The sequence below is a fragment of the Sebastes umbrosus genome, chromosome 4, assembly GCF_015220745.1.
Source record: "Sebastes umbrosus isolate fSebUmb1 chromosome 4, fSebUmb1.pri, whole genome shotgun sequence".
NCBI classification, from domain to species: domain Eukaryota; kingdom Metazoa; phylum Chordata; class Actinopteri; order Perciformes; family Sebastidae; genus Sebastes; species Sebastes umbrosus.
The window spans coordinates 24,749,563-24,768,612 of NC_051272.1; the positions used below are offsets into that span (position 1 = coordinate 24,749,563).

Sequence of the window (19,050 nt, forward strand, 5' to 3'; positions counted from 1 at the left end):
GAGGAAGGACGGAGGAGTTGTGGCCAGCCTTGCTACTCTGTGCGAGTGCTGATTTCCACTTTGGCACACTTTGGCCCTATCACAGAGCAGGAGACAGACGTGGGCAGAAATGGAGAGAGAGAAGAGAGGGTGCTAAAAGCAGCTTGGAGATTCTCTGCAACGCCTTAAAATGCAATAAATCATTTACAGGGTACATGAGGTTTAATTGATATAAAAAGATTCTCAAAAATGGCTCTCGAAGGCCAACACACCGAAAAAGTGTAAACACACGCCCACTGAACAAAGCAAGTAAATCTTTTAGACATTGTATGTTTGATAAAATGTTTTTTTTTATTGATATTAAAAATGAAAGTACATGAATTGTGCATTTCGGACGTTCTAGCGTGCAGAGGTTAAATCAATAAAATACACACAGGCTGAGTGAGCTACTGACACAGAAAAAAGTTGCCATTGCTCGGCAAAAGGTATCTCTTCATATTCAGCGAAAAGAAGTGGTTGTCTTTCACGCCATCCATAAGAACACTAGAGTAGCCTGTTTGAACATTACAATAGTGAATGAATGCAGTCCTAGCAGGAAAATATAGAATAAAAATAGAAAATAATCATATTATCAATAATAATAATATAATAATAATAATAATTGCACTGCCTGCTTTGTTGCACAACTGAAGTAGAATATAATTAGAGACAGGACGCAGCCTTGATAATTGAGATCTCTCTGGCTGAAAGGAGATATAAAGTATTGGCTTGACTCTTCGCCACAGCGGGGCGAGTATCCATTAAGTCTCCGTTTCCTGGGCGATGCATGACACAATAGAGGAGGAAACTATAATGTGGCATAGAATGACCTTGTTTCTGACATGGGCTTCAGTGGTTTGTCACAGAGAGCTGTATCATTGTGGCCAGGTACGAGTAACAACCTCAGCTGCCCTCCCACAACTAGATGATCACTGACACTCACTGCACTTCTCCCTCGGAGAGCATAGATTGTTTTTCTTCCTGAGTGCTTCAGAAATGGTTCAGCGTGATAGCCCTTCATCAAATGCATAATGGATGGATGATTGGAAGATTGTTAAGGGAGTGAATGGCGGATAACAACCCCGCTCCCCCCCCTCCTTGCCATGCAAATACAGATATTGTTGATGCACATGATATCAGGGGCATTGTCTTTTACAAACAGAGAAGAAAGGACACATAGACAGACAGTGAGGTGTTGAGCGTTGATATGCTCTCTCCTTAATAGACAATGACCTTTAGGTGACCTTTGATGGTTACTAGCAACATCATTACCTCCACTTAAGGCATCAACACAGCGACTCCTGTAAGTCACATGTAAGCTAAACCCTAAAATCTGCAACTGACCGCACATTTATGACCTCATCATGAACCGACACGCGACAACGTCAGTGGCACTGGCACATTAGGCAAGATGCTCCTCATAAGATCATAGGACACCGTGCACAATTACAAAGACATGATTTAATGAAGGACTGATCATTCCCCTGCCATCAATACTAAAGTGGCTTCAAAACATAGTGGGTTTGAGTACAATCAATGTTGAACAGTTATTTTTTTCCGGTAATAAAGTCACTCATTGATGCTTTCCTTGTTTCACAGATAAACCCTGACAGGCTTCTGGAAATCCATGCAGACCAACGTATTCAGAGTATGTGCCTATTTCTGTGTGACATAACATGCCTAAGCAATCCAGGCTATGCTGTTGTTAAAATATTAATTTAAAGTAACTATGGCAAACGAAAAAAAAAAAAAAAAAAAGACATTATTTTTGGTACAAAGCATCTACAAAAAAAGCCTTACAACTCCAATTGGAAAACAGAGATCATACAAAATAAATCCATCAGTTGAGCATCAGTGCTACGTATATTATTTGGACCAATTTTTTCAAATATATTTTATAACAAAATAAATAATGCCTTTATACAGTGCCCTTATTTGTATTTCAACAAACAAACAAAAAAGCTTGGCGGCTCATTACGCAAGATACAGCTCAGACTAAAGGAAAATAACACAACGTCCCTGGAAACTAATTATATATCTATATTTATATATATATATAGATGTATATATATATATTCAAGTATTTGTTTTCAGGCAAAAGCATGTGAATACTACTGATATACAATAAAATAAAATGTTAGTTGACATTATTGCTGTTTTTTTCCCTTTGAATTTAAATTTTGTGCCTTTCTTTAGAACTGTAAAATAACATCATAACAATAACCATGGAAACAAAAATAAAAGCCTAACTTGGAAAAACAGGAATGTCACGGTACCAGAAACTGACGGGGTTTTCCTTTTTTTTTTTCATTGAAACATTTGATATGAAAAGAAAACAGAAAAAAAATAAAATATAATCATCGTTATCCCACTTGCTCTTTGTCCATGCCATGTTACTTCCTGTCAGAGCAGTCTGCAAAGCCATGGCAAACAGGAAGTACTGTCCCAGAACTGTAGTACTGTCTCAATCCAGGCGGTCCACTGTGTCCCATATGTGTCCTCGCACTGCTCCCTGTGTCTGGCCGGGACAGGAGGAACAGGGACTGGGTCTCGGGTCCCCCCTTGCCGCTTACGCTGGCAAGCTATTGATGAGCAGCCGCTGCTAGCGCTCGCCGTGAGCCACAGCCTGTATCTTCTCTCAGTGACACTTCCCCCTTGACATTGCCACTGCCAGGAGCTCCCCCATATCCTTTATCTTCCTTTTTTTCAAAAGTCACACTTTCCTTAAAACGGAAAGTTTTAATATTCATTCAAAGAAAAAAAAAAAACGTGCTTTTCAACCTCTTCTTTGAGTCCATTCCCAAAGCTAGCACCATGACATTTTTTTAAGCTACACGTTCATTGTTCATAAAAAAATAGTGCCATTTTTTTCTTTACTTTGACGTAATCCGTGGCAATGTGCAATTTTGCAGACTCTTTTCTGCTTTTTGTTTGTGATCAAAAGGTGCTGGAACAGGAATCTAATTTTACAAAATAATTCCTTACAGTGTGGAAGTCCCTTTATAGGTAGAGGTGCAAACTAATAAGAAAAAGAACTAACAGAGATTTTCTTTTTTGCCTCAGGAAAAATGATGTGGAATGGATTCTCTCATGCAAGCTGCTCTTCACTTTCAGTTGTCTTCCACGAGGACAAAAAAACATTCCGCTGGGTGTCCTCTTGACACTTGCAAACCACCGATCTCTTTCATCTTCTTTTCTCCCTTCCCTTTTCTCTCTTGCTTAAGGATCCACCTGAATTGCATTCAGCCGAATTGTTAACTTTTTGTTCATCGTTTGTGTTTGTGCCTTTTGTGTCGGTGACTGAAAGAGAGAGGGAGCGAAAGAGTTCAGACAGGAAGAATGTGAAGGCATGTTTGTGTGCCGGAGGAGGGTGGGTGGTTTGGGTTGAGGAGGAGGGGGGGCATTAGAAAAGGGCCATGGGGTCAAGAAGTAGTGGATGAGAGCAGGGGGAGGGATGGGTGGGCTCGGACAGGGCAGGGGAGGTCAAAGAGGACTGCCACAGAAATGACGTCAGAGACAAAGCTATAATCCCCTAGTCTTTTTTTCTCCCTCCAAACTCTTGTCTGTGCAAAGGGCTGGCAGCGGGCTCATTTGTGGTTGACATAGTTGTCCGTGGCGAGCAAGACGGGAGGCTGTTTGCTGGGCAGGCTGATCAGGGGCCTGTGGAAGACCGCTTGCTCCTGGGCTCTGATCTTCTCCGCCTGCCTCCGAAACTTTTTGGCCCGCAGGATGGCGGGGACACCCCTCCGGAGCCGCTGGGCCGCCTTCCTCTGCCACGCCTCGTATTTGGAATACTTCACGGTCACATGCTGCTTCCTCGGGACTTCCTATTGTGGCGTGCAGGCGAAAATAGGGGAAAAAGGGAAAAGAGGGAGTCAGTTCATTAGTTGCGATAGCAAGTGCGTATTACAATGGAGGAAAGCCTTGTTTATTTTGCAAAAAACACTCAGTCATTGTTGGGCCGGTCGAATGGAAATCAAATGTCATTCTTATAGCGCCGAGCGTCATAACATACTCGCCTCGCCTCCAACTTGCCCTTGTTTTGGTTCCCTCGACTGAGAGAAGCTGTCAACAAGCGCTAAGCTCAGCCTCTTTAACATACTGTCAAAGGGAAGGGCGGCCACTCGCCTCATATACATATGAGGAGCACGTCGTCGTTTCACCCAACGACCCGCTGAACTGGCTAACCCCCGGGGACCGAATGAAACGCTGCATAAACGCATTGTCATTTCAAAAACCTCCATTCTCACACAGATTTAAGCAGCACTAGGTGTTGTGCTGAGCACCACAGATTGAGACGAAGTGGGAGTGGTGGCAGCGGAGCTAGAATTTATGCGTGAGTAGCCAGTGCTCCATCTGAATGGCTTGTTTTGGTCCTGCCACTTGAGGAGTGTTTATCCCCCTTCATTCACTCCAGGCCTGCTCAATAGCCTAAGAACAGCTGGCCCTCAGAGCAGGCTGTACCCATCAACTCTCCCTGCCCACACAAACTAGGGACATGTCCCAACTAATTCCCTTACAACCTTTTACTCTTTTGCATTTCACACAGAGGGTACTATTACTTCCCTCTGGACATTTGCAGTATTTATTCAAATTTGTTGTTTACATCACTCGCAATTGCATGCCACTGATACTCAAAGCAGAAGAATTATAAAACATCTTTCCAGCCTCGTCTGAAAGGAAGGTTGGAGGGATTTGAAGAGGCCTGGACAGCAGCCACAGCTCAGTCTTGTGAGCGCAGTGAAAAGACCTGAAACGCTTTGATGATTCTCGGCATGTTTGTGACATATTGCAGAGAAGCTCTGCTGGCCAGGTCAGATGTTTTTTTGACCGCACAGATCAAAATGCACGCCAGATTTCAGGGAGCTTGCTGTTCCGTGACTAATAATCACACACTCGGAACACACTGTTTTGTTACGGACCAGAAGTCTCTAACATTTCACCGACTGTCTCACACACACACACACACACACACTGAGTCTGTGAGTATGACTCTGCCTTTTTTTGGAATACAATGTGCTGTGACTGTCTTGATGTTTTCCACGATGCTCAGCACTTTGCATGGACGCCAACTGCTTACCAATGACCATTTTAACAAGATAAACCTGTCTTTGCGTGGGTATCGGTCTATACTCGGCGTCAGGGACATAGGGGTGAGGCTCGGAGGTGAATGGCGGCGCAGGAGATGGGAGGACAGATAGAGAACTGGGACTGTTTCCCATACTGGCGTGTTGTTGTTGTCGCTGAGACGTACCTGTTTTAGTGCGGGCATCACGGGTATGACCTGCAGAGAGGTGGCCGACACGTCCCTTTCGGACTTGGCAGGTTTGGCACAGTACTGCTCCAGCAGGTTGAGGTCACAGCTACGGAAACAACACTCCTCTACGATCCCACGGTTCTGGTTGCGCCGGTTGCTACCCCTGCTGGTTGGCCTACCTGAGGAGGGACACAACAAGGGATGAAGATGAGCAGGGTGAGGCCTGAGAACACTGACATCAGTAATGGACTTAGGGTTGTTTTGGCAGGATTACTTGGATAATCATAGCAGTCCATGGAGCAAAGAGGATAAAAGGAAATCTATGACCAACTGCAACAAATCTTTTTGTTTGTAGAGGATAATCTGATTAGGGCTATCTAGAAGTCCTTTAATGAGTGAATACACAAGTAAACACCCGGGGGAGAGGGGAGACAGACAGCTGAGCTCTCAGACAGACCTTTGGGTGAGCAAATACATAGAATGGAAACTCTTCTGTGACCTTGTCCTTTGTTGAGTCAGCATAGATAAAGAGGATGAGGAGGGAGAGGAGGGGCAGAGAGGTAGAGAAAACAGGAGAAAAGAGAGAGAGAGGGGTGGGGGTGAGAAACAGAGGGAAAGAATGCAAAACAAAAGAGGGAGAGAGTGAAGACACAGGAGAGAAAAGGTGTAGAAGAATAAGGTGAGGGGGTGGAGGGGTTAGCATGTTGCACAGGGGAACACTATCCACGACCAATAAAAAGGCCTCGTTTGAAGTCCTGCGCCCAAATCTCAGGAGAAGGTTTGATTGCAGGAAGAGGAACATGAAGAGAGAGAAAGAGAGGGTGATCCAGGGGGAGGAGAAGTAGAAGAGGAGGAGGGAGCACATCTATGTTGGCCTAAATTGGATAATGATCTTTTTTCTGATTGGGGAGAAGCTTCTGTGGCACAAAAGCAGAGAATATCTTTAATGAAAAAAGGTGTTTTCTCTGTTGCACAGTGTATGTCACAAACAGAAGCTTAAATCCATTTTGAGGATTAGCAAACCACTACAATGCATAATGCTTTAACAGCCATCCCCATCATCACTACAATGGGAATCAGAATTGATTGTTAATGATCCATCCTCTTAACCTGACATCAAAAAACAGCCCCCCATCCCCCTTTCTTTCCTTCCTTCTGAATCATCATCAGTGTGGTCGCCCCGGCCTGGGAACACTGGTGCTGAGGTGACTGGTATGCCTCTTGGGGTGCTATTACTTTACTGGTAAACAAGCGGCCCATTGTGTCTCTCTGTGTCGTGTGTGTGCCTTCACAGCTCAGCCGGCCTTTTCATATGCAATGAGAGGTAAGATGGGCTGCTGGAAGGCACAGAATGAGCACACTCAGCAGCAGCAGGACGAGGTCTTCACGAGACACACAGCTGGCCATAACCTCTCTCTCTCTCTCTCTCTCTCTCTCTCTCTCTCTCTCAAGTCAGTGTGTGTGTTGAGCGCATGAGAAAGAAAAAACACCAAACATACCACACAGACAGAGCGATAGGCTCAGCTATCCAAACAGATGTGCGCAAAATGAACAACAGAGCTAGGGGGAACATAAAAAAGAGCGTTTTTTGTGCGTAAACTTACGCAGTAACCTACTGAAATAGAAGCCTCTGTCTTCACAGACGAACTGCAGCGCATCCACCAGCTCTCCCCCACACAGCGTCTCTGCAGAGGCGATCTCCACCACGTAGAACGTCAGGGCCAGAGCGAAGAGCAGCGCACGACTGGACGAAGACATCTTCTTGACCTGCAGACAGACAGCAAAAAAATAACATTACACACATTACAGATGTGAAGACATTAAAGAAAAAACATGTTTATATTTGTTTATAGCTTGTTTTATATATTGTATATTGGTAGAATTTCATTTTTTTTATTCTTATTTTATTCTAACGTTTTTGATCTATTGTTTTTGTTATTATACTGTTGCACCAAACTTAAACTTGCACCAACAAAACCAAAATCAAATGCTAGTGTATACCTATTTTACACCTGGCAATAAACACCATTATGATTCTGATTCGGGTTCTGATTCTGAAAACTCTTTAGATGACAGCCAGATGTTGCAGTGTGATATATAAGAGGATCCACTCTTTATGTTGGCACAAGATGTTCCAGTGTTAAATGCTTTCTCTCTCTCTCTCTCTCTCTCTCTCTCTATGTATTGACCTACTAGTCCATTGCGTGCGACCAAAGATGCCCCTCCACCCCCCAACCAACAACTGTTATCAGCCTGCTGTCACTGTGTTTGCACCTGAGAGAAGAAGTGCTTATTCTGGAGGAAAAAAAAGTAGACGCTTACACAACTCCCCCCAGAAAAAAAAGTAGCAAGACCGGCTGCTCGATAGTTAACTATCTGAAAAGCCAGACTCAGCATATATTTTCCCCTTGCTCACCCTGCGGTGAGCTCACTGACCCTCAGACCTACCGCCCCCTATCTGCCGACAGAAACACCAGCTGTTTGCTCCAGTGAGTCCAGTGAAACGGCGCACCAAACCATCCACACCGAGAAGAAGAATAGAATAACCTCTTCAACTTCTTCCTATCCTAGTCAGGCAACCTGTTGCGCGCAAAACGCGTAAAAAGCTTTAAAGGCGCACTCCATTGCCATTTGCGCATCTTGGAACTTTTCTCTGTTGCATGCAAATTCAGAAATGTCCGGTTGCTCATATTGCAAAAAAAAGGAGATGCGATCAATGCATCTGCTCAGCCCGAAGCGGTTTTCTTTATAAAAGCCAAGAACATCTGGTTATATTATAACCCTGTGCAGATGTGTCTCTCAATACGCGCGTCGCAACTGGAGAGTATGAAACTATTTGTTCTCCTCTGGTTACCTTCATTCTGCTGCTATCCGTTCTCCGGCAGGTGTGGCAAAGTGAGTGGTGTCCGTGTCTTTGCTGGGTCTCCATGTCAGTGGGCAGTAGTCTCAAAAAACGTCGTGGGGTTATTTGGTTTTGTAGAGATTGCAGGTGAGTTTAGTTTCCCAGTTGGTGCTGCGGCTTATAGAGATGATGTGTGAGAGGCTGTCCCAAAGACCAGGCGACAGGCAAAAGTTCTCAGGGAGAAGTATTATATACCAAAACACGCCCCTTACACCCACAACCCCACCCCCTTGCTCCTCCTCTTCACTTCACTGGTACAGAAAGAAAAAAAAAAAAAAAAAAAAAGCGGTCCAGAGACGTTTTATGGAAAAGTGCTTAAAGGGAGAAAAAGCAAAAAAAGAGAGAAGTGAGAGAGAGAGGGGAAGAGAGTGAGAGTCACAAAAATATGGAACAATTCCATAGGCATTTTCCACGTTTACGCACTGTAACCTACAATCACAATGTTTACACACAGGACGCAGACTGAACAAGAATAGACGTAATTCCTCAGACTCCAAGAAAAATGTCAATGTCTCCGCCCTGCTGTAATTAAGATTAACATTCAGAGTGGTAAGCAGCGTGGTCTGCGGCTTTTTGCTCTGACTCAGGTGGAGATGGAGCCTAGGTCACCGGGGTCAAATGTGTCTTGAGTGGAAGGTTGATTAGTAAAGTTATCCTATAACCCTGAAGGCAGGAGGAGGAGGAGGATGCAGCAGCAGTGACTGACTGATGCAGATGTGTCAACTGTAAATGCTGCATCATATGACAAATAATATTAATAAAACAAAAGCTAAGCAATGCATCACTCACACGGTGTGAGCTTTTATAAAAATCCAGCAGGAAAACCTCATCCAGATGTTGCACAAGCAGCTCCTTAACAATTAAAAGTGGCTGCATCAAGCTCCAAAACTGTGATTTTACATTATGAGTAAGCTTTTTTTGTGTGTCTTTATACAACTGTATATGAGGGTTCCCTTATATAAGTGTGACTCCTGCAGAAGGTGAGGACCCGGACATGTCTTCAGCCTCAGACTGACACCTAGTGGTCCGGAGAGTGAACCTCTGCTTGTTTGTCTCCAGCAGGTTGGAGGGCGTCAGTGTGACACTGGATGGATGGATGGATGGACAGCTGCCCAGTGACCTCACAACCTCTCACCTGACCACCAGGAGCTCTGCCTGGACAAGGTTTGTAACGTTTCATTGTCTCAGCAATAATCATCACTTCTCTATTGTCCCAAATACCACAAATAAATTGGATCTATTTGGTCCATTAATTTTAGGAGTCTATATTCATTTAGCTGGTGGTAATGCAACACATTTTTAATGCTAATAAATACTATATTTGATATAAATATCTGTATTTCTAGAGCTATTTTCATCCACTTTCCCAGAAGTTTATGTTGTCATTCAAATAAATGTTTATTAGTTTGTTTTTAACATGCAATTACATTGCAAAATAGCCCATTGTGGTTGGAGGCAGGAGGAGATCATTAAGAAGATTTATTCCTTTATTTAATGGGCTCAATAAGAATCTGCTGTGATTTTAAGATCAGGCAGGTACACCCTGCTGGACTGCCCCCTCTTGTGGCAGACAAATGCTTGTTATGCAGCCAAGCATCATTAAATGTTGGTCTAATTTGTTATATATATATATATATATATATGCTACAACCTTTTTGAAATATGTAAACATGACAAAATGTTAATTTGCAATTCTTTATTGTTTGATAGATTCTTATTTACTCAAGCAGTGATCAACAGTACATTACAGGGAAAGTGAGTTTTCTTTTTTCTTTTATTATGCGTATACACTGCAAGACAAGAACAGCATAAAACCAGATAAATCAAGTAATATAGAGGTAGGCTAATACTCAAATACTGAATTCACATATTCAGAAAATAAAGCCTTGAACACAGCAGAGATATTTCTTTCTAAATAAAATAAATATGATTTAAATATACACTTTATTTTGCCATTATTTTTCTTTGATTTTAAAATAATTACACCATACCCATTTAGTTTTCTTTTAATACATTCATTATCACGTTTTGCTTTAAAAGCATGAATGGCAGTCGGTAAAACCCAATCATTTCACCCAGCGAGGCGTTAAATAAACATCTTTGGAAACTCTGCCTGCGCTGCGTATTGAGGTTTTAAAGGTTGCAACCTTGTCGGCCAACCGGCCAGCGACAGCAAACGACACAACTCATCAGAAACAGCATCATACTGGAGGTACAGCACAGAAAGATGAACACATTGGCCTTGATCACACGTCGGACGTCTCAGAGCGCAGCGGAGAGGAAGCAGACAGCGGCGGGGTGGTTGGTCGCAGACTGGGGGGCGTCATCATGACAAAACACTGAGGGCGTCTGTCAGCATCTTCAGCTCGTCCTTCACGCCCTCAAGGCCTCCTTGGATCTTCAGCGGGTTGTCCAGCACCTCGACGCTGCTGGTGTACGGATCGAACTTCACTGAGAAGGGACGCTTGATACCGGCCACGTACTCCCTTGTCGAAGATATTAAATAAAAAAGTAAGACCTAAAGAAGTCAGACGTGAGGTCGTCTTTGAGCTCTTCATGAATGTATGCGTTATAGCTGCCCAGTCTGAGAATTTTAAACCCAAATGTTTCACCTGACCAGTGGAAACTTCTCTTTAATTGCCTAGAAAAAGTTCCCCAAGTTGTCAACTGATTCGACTGTTATCAGGTCATTAAATAGGTGTTATCGGTCGCTATAAGCACCATAGATGTGGATCAATAGGGGCCTATTACGCCTGTAAAAGTATGTTTTGAACACAAACAAAAAGGCTTCTTTAGGTTTAAAACACTTGTTTAAGTTCCGCGGAAAACATTGTGTTTTGGCTTAAAATAACTACATTTCAAAAGTGAAAGTGAAACTTAACGCTTGTGAACACAAACACAGCTACATGTTGTTGGTTTCACATAGGATGCAAAACCCAGCCTCCCAGGTGAAAACCCTTCACCCCTGATTGCCACCCATATGGAGTTTCACACTGCTTATACCAGTGGTTCCCAGTCTATTTTGCTTGAAGCCCCCGCTACTTGTATCTGCGAAAATCTGAGCCCCGCACCCCCTATATTTTCTGACATCATCACCCTTAAAAAAAATACAAATCCTCGAACAAAATACTCAATTTGAATAAGGTGATTCAGTGTATTAAATGAGTTAGTCTTTTTCTTTAATGAAATTAACTTTCTTTAATCTTAAATTGTTTGCAACTGTGCACAAATACCGGATTTAACCAGAATGTGGTCTACTAAGTACCAACAAATATATCTTTTTAAATAGTTTTATATACAGACTTTTGAATAAATTATCCAGTAAGTGTGTTATTGTGATTTTAGTTATACATGTGCAAATCTAATTTTGACAACCTCAGAGTAGACAAATCATGGCACACCTCCTGTGATCTTTGGCGCCCCCCCTAAGGGGGACCCGGACCTCGGGTTGGGAACCACTGGTTTATAATAAAGCGCATGACTTCCGTGACTTCTGCTCCAGTCATAACTACTACGGTCACAAGAGGTCGCTGTTGTGTTCTGTTATACCTTCTTTCTGTGATCTACCATGTGAATAGAAGATAAAAACCTACTAGTGGGTGTAGTAGGCTCATATTGCCCCACATATATGGTACTTATATCAACCAATATTCCCTATTTAATGGCCTGACAACAGTCTAATCTGTGTGTCCTGTTGTTTATCCATACACACTTAATGAAGACTGGAATATCCTGCTTGGATCAGCATCATAATGTGCTCTGTTTCATATTTACTATGCTTTGACAAACATTCCCATGCTGATATTTTTTCATCCAGTGTGGCAGGGATGTCATGTGCTGTATTCTACTAGAGACCAAATGCTGTCAAAACACTCACCAAAGCTACTTGTTTTGCAGGGCAACATTTGATCTGTTTGCCAACTAAAACTCCAGCGTTTTGCCTTGGTAAGAAAGACTACATTAGTAACAGCTGTCTTCTGGCTGCTATGGCTGACCTACAACAGTTTATGGCCTCAGGGGTTGGCTGGCTGTTCTCTGACCTTGTCCTTACATAACCTCCTCTGATCGTTTTGTTTTTTTCTTCCTTTCTCTGCATGTTCTTGTGTAATTGCATTTGGGTCCAAACAAGAAAGCATGTGTGGTTCAGTACCTGAATTTCTCCTTGGCATCTGAAAAACTCTCAGAAACAAAGTAGACGGGTTGGTACGTCTGGTCTTGATAGGGCTGCACTGCTGCAGCCTCTGGTTCAAACTGCCTCGTCTCTGGCTCATCAGACAACGAGTGCTGGGTTAAAGTTAAAAAACAAAGATGGAGAATTAGCTGACAGCTCAGTTGGCTGTAATTGATGCTTTTTTTTCATTCAGGGAAAGATTCCATTTTTAAGCAGAGAGCAGAGAAACTCACCACAAGCTCTCCATAAGAGGAGAGCAGTCCGGCTCCGTAAGCCCTCACCTCACCGTTCTGTTTACACAAACCGTACTCGACAGTGAACCAGTAGAGCTGATGGGAAAAACATCAAGAGAGTGACTGAGAAAAAGAAGGATGCTGGGGTGGACAATCAATTCATTATTTATAATTCACATTTTAGATAAGGGATTGTACAAAAATGATCATGGAGGGAGGCTGGGTCAGAGAAGGGGAGGATTATGTATTTATTCTTCAGGCTTGAAGGAAGGGTAGTGTCATTGTTTTGGGAGAGCGGGGTGGGGGGATCTTTAGTTTTTTCTTGCCCCAGATTTATATATAATTACATTTCTTACGAGATTTACCAAAAACAAAAGACTGAATGGTTCAATCAAAATATTTCGTCCAGAATAGGCCTTTTGTGTTTTGCCGCATGGAGAGGACAATCACGTCGCTATATCAGGGATTTATTTTACACTTTATTTAATCATCTAGTAGCTGGTAGAGCCATAATTTCAGTTTTGAGAAACAGTAGTAGACGTTTTCTCTCTAAAGGGCGCACCACTTTTTCACAAGCCAACAAAAATACAGAGCAGCAGTTAAAACAGAACGCCCTGCTTATTATGTTTTTCATAATTTTGGCAATATCTATTTCCACTCTTGAAGTGTGATTATATTATTATATTACACTTGAAATCAGGGCTATTCGTTCTATTTCGAAGCAAATATTAATGGTGATGGTCATAAGTTTCAGCCCCTCTCTCCACTTCAGTCATTTTAGTACGGTCCCTAAGTACTGCTGGTGTTGGAGTCTTACTGTGGACAGTTTCTCAATATCTTCTTCTGAAGCCCCAAGTGATGCCAGACCGAGGTTCTGCAGCAAATAACCAATAAATAGTTACCAAAACATAATAACACAGCGTGGTAAAATAAGTCTGCTCGGCCCTCCTGCCACTCACTCACCTGTGAAAACTGGGCAAAGGTGCGGTCGGCCAGCATGGGGACGTGGCCCAGCAGCTCATGGACACAGTCACTGAAGAGGAAGAGACGGAGACAGATTCAACTGGGACCGTATTTGATCCAAATTGGAAAAACCCTAAACAGATAAATTTAACTAAATACAGACTTTGAGATCCCAAACTAGCAATTCATTCTGGTCGCATTACAAAGCAACGGTTAGAGAGTGAAAAACAATTCTGTGAAAACAAGACAAGGGAAGACAGAAGTTTATGTTCTGTCATACTGAACAGACACTGAAAAACAATACATATCTAGATTTTCTTTTTTCCCCCTCAAAAAGTGAGCTAATTTAAACTGAAAACGGAGAGCTGGAAGACAAATATAACTACTTCTATATCGGATAACTTTCTATTTTTAATTCTAATTTACTTTTCTAACTTTTACATATTTGATTTTTTGATTGAAATTGACTTTTTTTCTGTCATTCTTTTTCTAAATCAAAGATGAGTTCTAACTTGATCTACATTTGTCATCACTAGCTGATTGTTTCATTCTGTGTGCTTTGTATTTTTGCTTTCTTTCTCACAAGCTCATTGTATTTGTCTGCCTTGTGCTGTCACTTTGTTTGTGTGCATTCTTTGGCAAACATGCTTTTGATGAAAATGACAATATAGTTTAATTTAACTGAATTAAGATGGAGGAAAAGGCGATTGAAGGATGGGAGTCTTACAGTGGTTCACTCAACATTATTGCTATTGAGACATTGACAGCACATAGACTTTGATGGCAGTGGCTGAAATGTGTGATGGGATCTGATGTGATGAGCAGAGCGAGAGGTGTCACGGTCATACTCACGGCTCTGGGGAGTGCATAGGGGAGGAGGCGTGTCGGATGTACTGGGTGCACTGGAACACCCGAAATGCCAAACTGGCCAGGAAATCTCTGGCTGAGAGCAGTCCTGCCACCGGACGCAGCAGGAACCCTGTACGCTCTGTGTGTGTGTGTGTGTTCAGGAGGTAGGAGATAAAGAGACAGAGAGAGAGTCAAACCCTGGTTTGATAGAAAGTGTATTCACTAAACATTTGCTCATCATTTCTTATCCCTTCTTTACCTTTGAGGAAGCATGACACGTCTTCCAACTGGGGAATGTTGTCCGGACTGTACCCACAATGCCTTTCCAGCAGGCGGAGGGCCTCGAGGTATTCGCTGCAGGCGTGGGTGATATACAAGTCCCTCAGAGTCGAGTAGACTTCCCTCCTAATTAGGGATATAATTACATAATAATTCAGATTTATTTTTTAAAACAAAACAAAAACAACATGGAAAACCCTGTTTGGGGTGTTGCTACAGTATAAAAATCCACTCTAAATATCTTTAAATTAAATGTGGGACTGTCCATTTATACCTTGCTCTGCACTGTGATTTTTATTCCTGTTTAATCGGTTTTATTTAAATGTAGCTTATCTTTATTTCTTGTATTATTTTATATTGTGCCTTTTTAAGTCTTATGTAAAGCATTTTGGTTTAACTTGTTGAATATTGTTTTCCAAATACCTTCCTACCTAGAGATTACTTTTCTTTTGGCTCAACCTGTCTAAGCAAAATGAATGCTACAAGTGAAAATCCACTGACTTGTAAACTGTTCGTGTCAAATTGTGTTTTCCCAGCTCCCCGATCAATTTAGTGCACGGACGAGCTCAAGGTGGCACATCTAGACTGCTTTGATAGAGCCCTCCAGCTGTAACTAATTCACCAAAAACACCCTTGAAATACAAATCATATCCAACTGTCTCAGAGACGAGATGAAACCGACTCAGTGGGTGGTGAACGGAACAACGATGCTCTGATATTGAAACAGCAGGAAGTTTAAACTGCTCGTTTGAAAAACAAGCAACGATTTGTATTCAGTGTAAATTTTGATTTCATGCATAAGTTTCCAAATCTGCATTTTAAATAAGCATGCCCTTACCATGTGCCAATCTCCTCTTCTGTGTATTCCACTCTGGCAATTGTCTGCCCGCTGAGGAAAAACATACGTACATGTGTATCAGAAATAATCAAGTATTAGTGTTTTTTTTTTCTTAAGGATGTCTGTGCAGCATTCAGACAAAAGACTGTATCTCACTGTCTGTATCTGAAGGCGATGTCTCCGATCATTTTCCTCCTCTGTCTGTACGCAGGGTCTGTGTAGCCCTGTTCAAATCAAATAAATCAAACACTGATTACATTTTCTGTGTCATGACATATCGGTCCAACAACATAACCAGCCTAACAATGACAATTCTCCTCATACACGCTACTTACGGGATGGTCTTGATCCAAGTCTGGATCATATTTTGTGACCAGATGATGACATTTGTCCAAATCTGCTATTCTCTTTGGGAACCAGTGAACTGGTAGAGCAAAGGAAGCAGATAAACAAATTCACTTCAGTGCTGTTTTTTTATTATTTCAGCAAAAAAATGTAATATGTTTGAAATTTTGTTTTATAAAAGCAGCAAAAGGCTGTTACATTTGACTTCTTTGGTAGTCTTAACGTCCTCTGCGTTCCTCTTGATGGAGCTGATGAGAGTACTGACGTCTGAGAGGTGCACCTCACAGCGAACAAAGTACTCCAGGCCTTCCAGACTTTCCTTCAGCTTCCGGCAGGGTCGCGTCTCCAAATGCTGAATCCTAGCTTCAAATGTCTGAAATGCAGACAACACACTGAAATAGATAATTCCTGCAGTAGTACTGGATGTGAATTATGCTGCACAGTATTTGAGACAAGCACGCCCATATAAAATGTGGAACTTTGACTCTGAAATAAAATGTGCATGGAGATGCCTCTAACATGGTTTTTAGCCGAATGACAAGAAAAAATATGTACAATTTTGTATAATAGCGAGCTAAACACTTATGCAAAATGATTGTTTTAACATACAGTATACTGTTATATGTGTTAAAATATTATATATAGTATAGAACTGAAATAACATAAACATTAAGAGTTGAAAATAACGTTTTTCAATATGGTCATGCTTCCTAATATCGTCACCAGCCCCAAAAAGAGTTTATAGTGTTTTATTTATTTATGGTATTCTGTCTAAACAGACCATATTTCCATCCATGTTAAATCAAATTGAGCTTTAGAAGTCATCATTATCTCTAATGTATAATCAGGATTTCACTGTCTAGTAATTGAGATGAGACTCAATTGAGAGTATATCTGTTAAATGACACACAGCATAATGGGAGATAAAATGCCTCCAAGCATGTTTATCTTCCGAAAGCTTTTTTGTTAACACTTTCTAACAAGGCATCCTTTGTAAAAAAAAGAATAAAACCCTTTGGCTATTAAAAGGGCTGCAGACAGATAACATTTATGACTTCATTATCAGAGAGTGAGAATCCCATGAGCATATTAATATATGAACATACACATTTAGAACTACATTCTTTACAGAAGTATAGACAGATATAACACCAGCTGATTTTTCACAACCTATAGCAACTCCCAAAAATAGAATAATCTCAATCTATACAACTGATCTTTAAAGCATTAGTAAATCATTTATTATCCATTAATTAAGTCATTGCAACTTATAAACTCTTTATAAAGTGTGCCTTAAAGAGTTGTACCCTCCACACCCCTTTTTGCCAAAATGTTGCTCTCCTACACAAATACATTTTTTTTTAACCTAACAAGTATTGCCATACCTCGAAAACCTTGAGTGTCCTTGACAGGGCAGGTATCTTGGAGCTCCTTAAAGTGAAGAAGATGTTGAGCAGCGCTTTCCCATTATCCTCCTCAAACACTATCTGCTCAGTGGCCTCTGCAGCTTCTGCTGCTGCAACTGCAGCTTCTCTCTCTTTGCGCGCGTCCTCGATCAAGCTCTGCCGTCGACCCAGGTACCTTGGAGACTGTCCCAAAAGAGAAACCAAAGCATTGCGCACAGTTGCATATGTTTTGGAAAACTGCTGGGACTTCCTTACCTTTTGGATATATTTTTTGGATATCTGATGGAAGCACCTTACATCTCCAAAATGCGCATTAGAACAGCAATGCAGTCAAGGTAAAAACCCACGACACAGCTAAGACTGAGTAGCTGCCAGCACACATTTTAGCTGATGTGAGCTGTTAATTGCTACATACATTTTCCCTATATAAATATAGTGCGAGTCAGGCATCGACGCTGCGTAATGGTCACCTCGCCAAGCGCACTGCGCGCGTTTTTTGGTGATCCCCTGGACATAATTTAGACATATCACTGGTAACACAAGTACAGATTGTTGATTATAACTGAATCTCACTTTTTTTTCTTTTTTCTTTTTTTTCTATAAATGATTTAACCTCCTGAGACCCAGCCCATTGACATGTGTCCTCTGTAGTGGACATTTTGTCCACATGCATATCCTCTTACTCTTTTGACCTACTCTATCAACCCCTGGTGTATTGTAAAGAGGATATCATGGGCTTTCCAATGATTTGGCATGTGTTTTTTTTTAATCAAGTTGAATGTATTCTTGGTTTAATATCACTCTACAGACATAATCTGTCAGTTGTTTTAGTCTTTTCACACTGAAATAGTCCTGTGGTCCACTACAGTGGACATGCTGTAAAATAAAAAATAAAGTTCAAAAAGCCTAAATTGTAAGATTTTCTTTTAACCCTAAATAGGAAGGAAATCACACAAAAAAAGTAATTGGAAGACTCTTTTTTTACTCGGTTCCCAGGAGGATATGAATATAGTGCGCGTCAGGCATCAACGCTGCGTAATGGACACCTCGCCAAGAAGCACTGCGCGCAATACAAGAGGTTTGCGCGCGTTTTTGGTGATCCTCTGGGTATAATTTAGACATATCACTGGTAACACAAATACAGATTGCTGATTATAACTGAGTCTTTCTTTTTTATTATTATTATTATTTTTTATAAATGATTTAAACTTGTGGATTTTCTTACCGTGATGGAGTCAGACCTCTCCAGCTCGGATGCTGCTCTGCGGATGCTCTTTGTGGAGGAGGTGGAGCTGGTGGAAAGGGGCATCTTCAGTCTTCTGTGTTGTCTTTGTTTGCGTGTCGAAGTGCGACTGAAGTGGCAGTGTAGTCGGTGTAGTCGGTGGTGCTCTCTAGACCTCTCCGGTTGAGCTTTTCCTTTTTTTCCCAGTCAGGTTCCCTCTATTTATGGGGTCATTTGTTTGCGGTGTCTGACGTCACACACGCTCTAATCCCTCTGTAATCAGTCAATGCGCAGAATCTATCAGACACATCTAAACCTGGAGGAGCCATCATATACAGCATATCCTCCTGGGAACCGAGTAAAAAAAGTCTTCCAATTACCTTTTTTGTGTGATTTCCTTCCTATTTAGGGTTAAAAGAAAATCTTACAATTTAGGCTTTTTAAACTTTATTTTTTATTTTACAGCATGTCCACTGTAGTGGACTACAGGACCATTTCAGTGTGAAAAGACTGAAAAAAAGAACAGATTATGGCCGTAGAGTGATATTAAACCAAGAATACATTCAA

General features: G+C 41.7%; 2 protein-coding genes across 3 annotated transcripts; both read right to left on the reverse strand.

The window, feature by feature from the left end:
• Nucleotides 1-307: 307 nt before the first annotated feature.
• Nucleotides 308-8,350, reverse strand: igf2b (insulin-like growth factor 2b). 2 transcript variants are annotated; one of them, XM_037767925.1, is made up of 4 exons: nt 8,130-8,350; nt 6,892-7,042; nt 5,273-5,454; nt 308-3,845 (listed from the first exon to the last, which is right to left on the reverse strand). In XM_037767925.1, exons 1-4 carry the CDS (start codon nt 8,202-8,204, stop codon nt 3,606-3,608), a joined length of 648 nt encoding a protein of 215 aa, XP_037623853.1. In that variant the 5' UTR covers nt 8,205-8,350; the 3' UTR covers nt 308-3,605. The 2 variants fall into 2 exon arrangements, with proteins under 2 accessions (XP_037623853.1, XP_037623852.1); XM_037767924.1 differs by having other exon boundaries at nt 6,880-7,042.
• A 1,533-nt stretch (nt 8,351-9,883) lies between these two features.
• On the reverse strand, nt 9,884-18,660 carry th (tyrosine hydroxylase). The gene is made up of 13 exons (XM_037767896.1): nt 18,487-18,660; nt 17,241-17,444; nt 16,054-16,228; nt 15,846-15,934; nt 15,667-15,734; nt 15,511-15,561; nt 14,653-14,798; nt 14,397-14,532; nt 13,545-13,614; nt 13,399-13,455; nt 12,582-12,677; nt 12,328-12,461; nt 9,884-10,663 (listed from the first exon to the last, which is right to left on the reverse strand). Exons 1-13 carry the CDS (start codon nt 18,568-18,570, stop codon nt 10,504-10,506), a joined length of 1,470 nt encoding a protein of 489 aa, XP_037623824.1. The 5' UTR covers nt 18,571-18,660; the 3' UTR covers nt 9,884-10,503.
• Between the last annotated feature and the right edge of the window lie 390 nt (nt 18,661-19,050).

What these genes read in the sequence shown, in the direction of transcription:
- th (XM_037767896.1), bottom strand. Translation starts at nt 18,570, where the DNA reads ATGCCCCTTTCCACCAGCTCCACCTCCTCCACAAAGAGCATCCGCAGA. An exon ending in GACTACCAAAGAAGTCAAAT is followed by an intron (nt 15,935 to 16,053) that starts GTAACAGCCTTT and finishes TTGCTCTACCAG; the next exon opens with TTCACTGGTTCCCAAAGAGA. An exon ending in CGTGTCATGCTTCCTCAAAG is followed by an intron (nt 14,533 to 14,652) that starts GTAAAGAAGGGA and finishes ACACACACACAG; the next exon opens with AGCGTACAGGGTTCCTGCTG.
- igf2b (XM_037767924.1), bottom strand. Translation starts at nt 8,204, where the DNA reads ATGGAGACCCAGCAAAGACACGGACACCACTCACTTTGCCACACCTGC. An exon ending in CTATTTCAGTAGGTTACTGC is followed by an intron (nt 5,455 to 6,879) that starts GTAAGTTTACGC and finishes GTCCCTCCTCAG; the next exon opens with GTAGGCCAACCAGCAGGGGT. An exon ending in TGATGCCCGCACTAAAACAG is followed by an intron (nt 3,846 to 5,272) that starts GTACGTCTCAGC and finishes ACGCCACAATAG; the next exon opens with GAAGTCCCGAGGAAGCAGCA.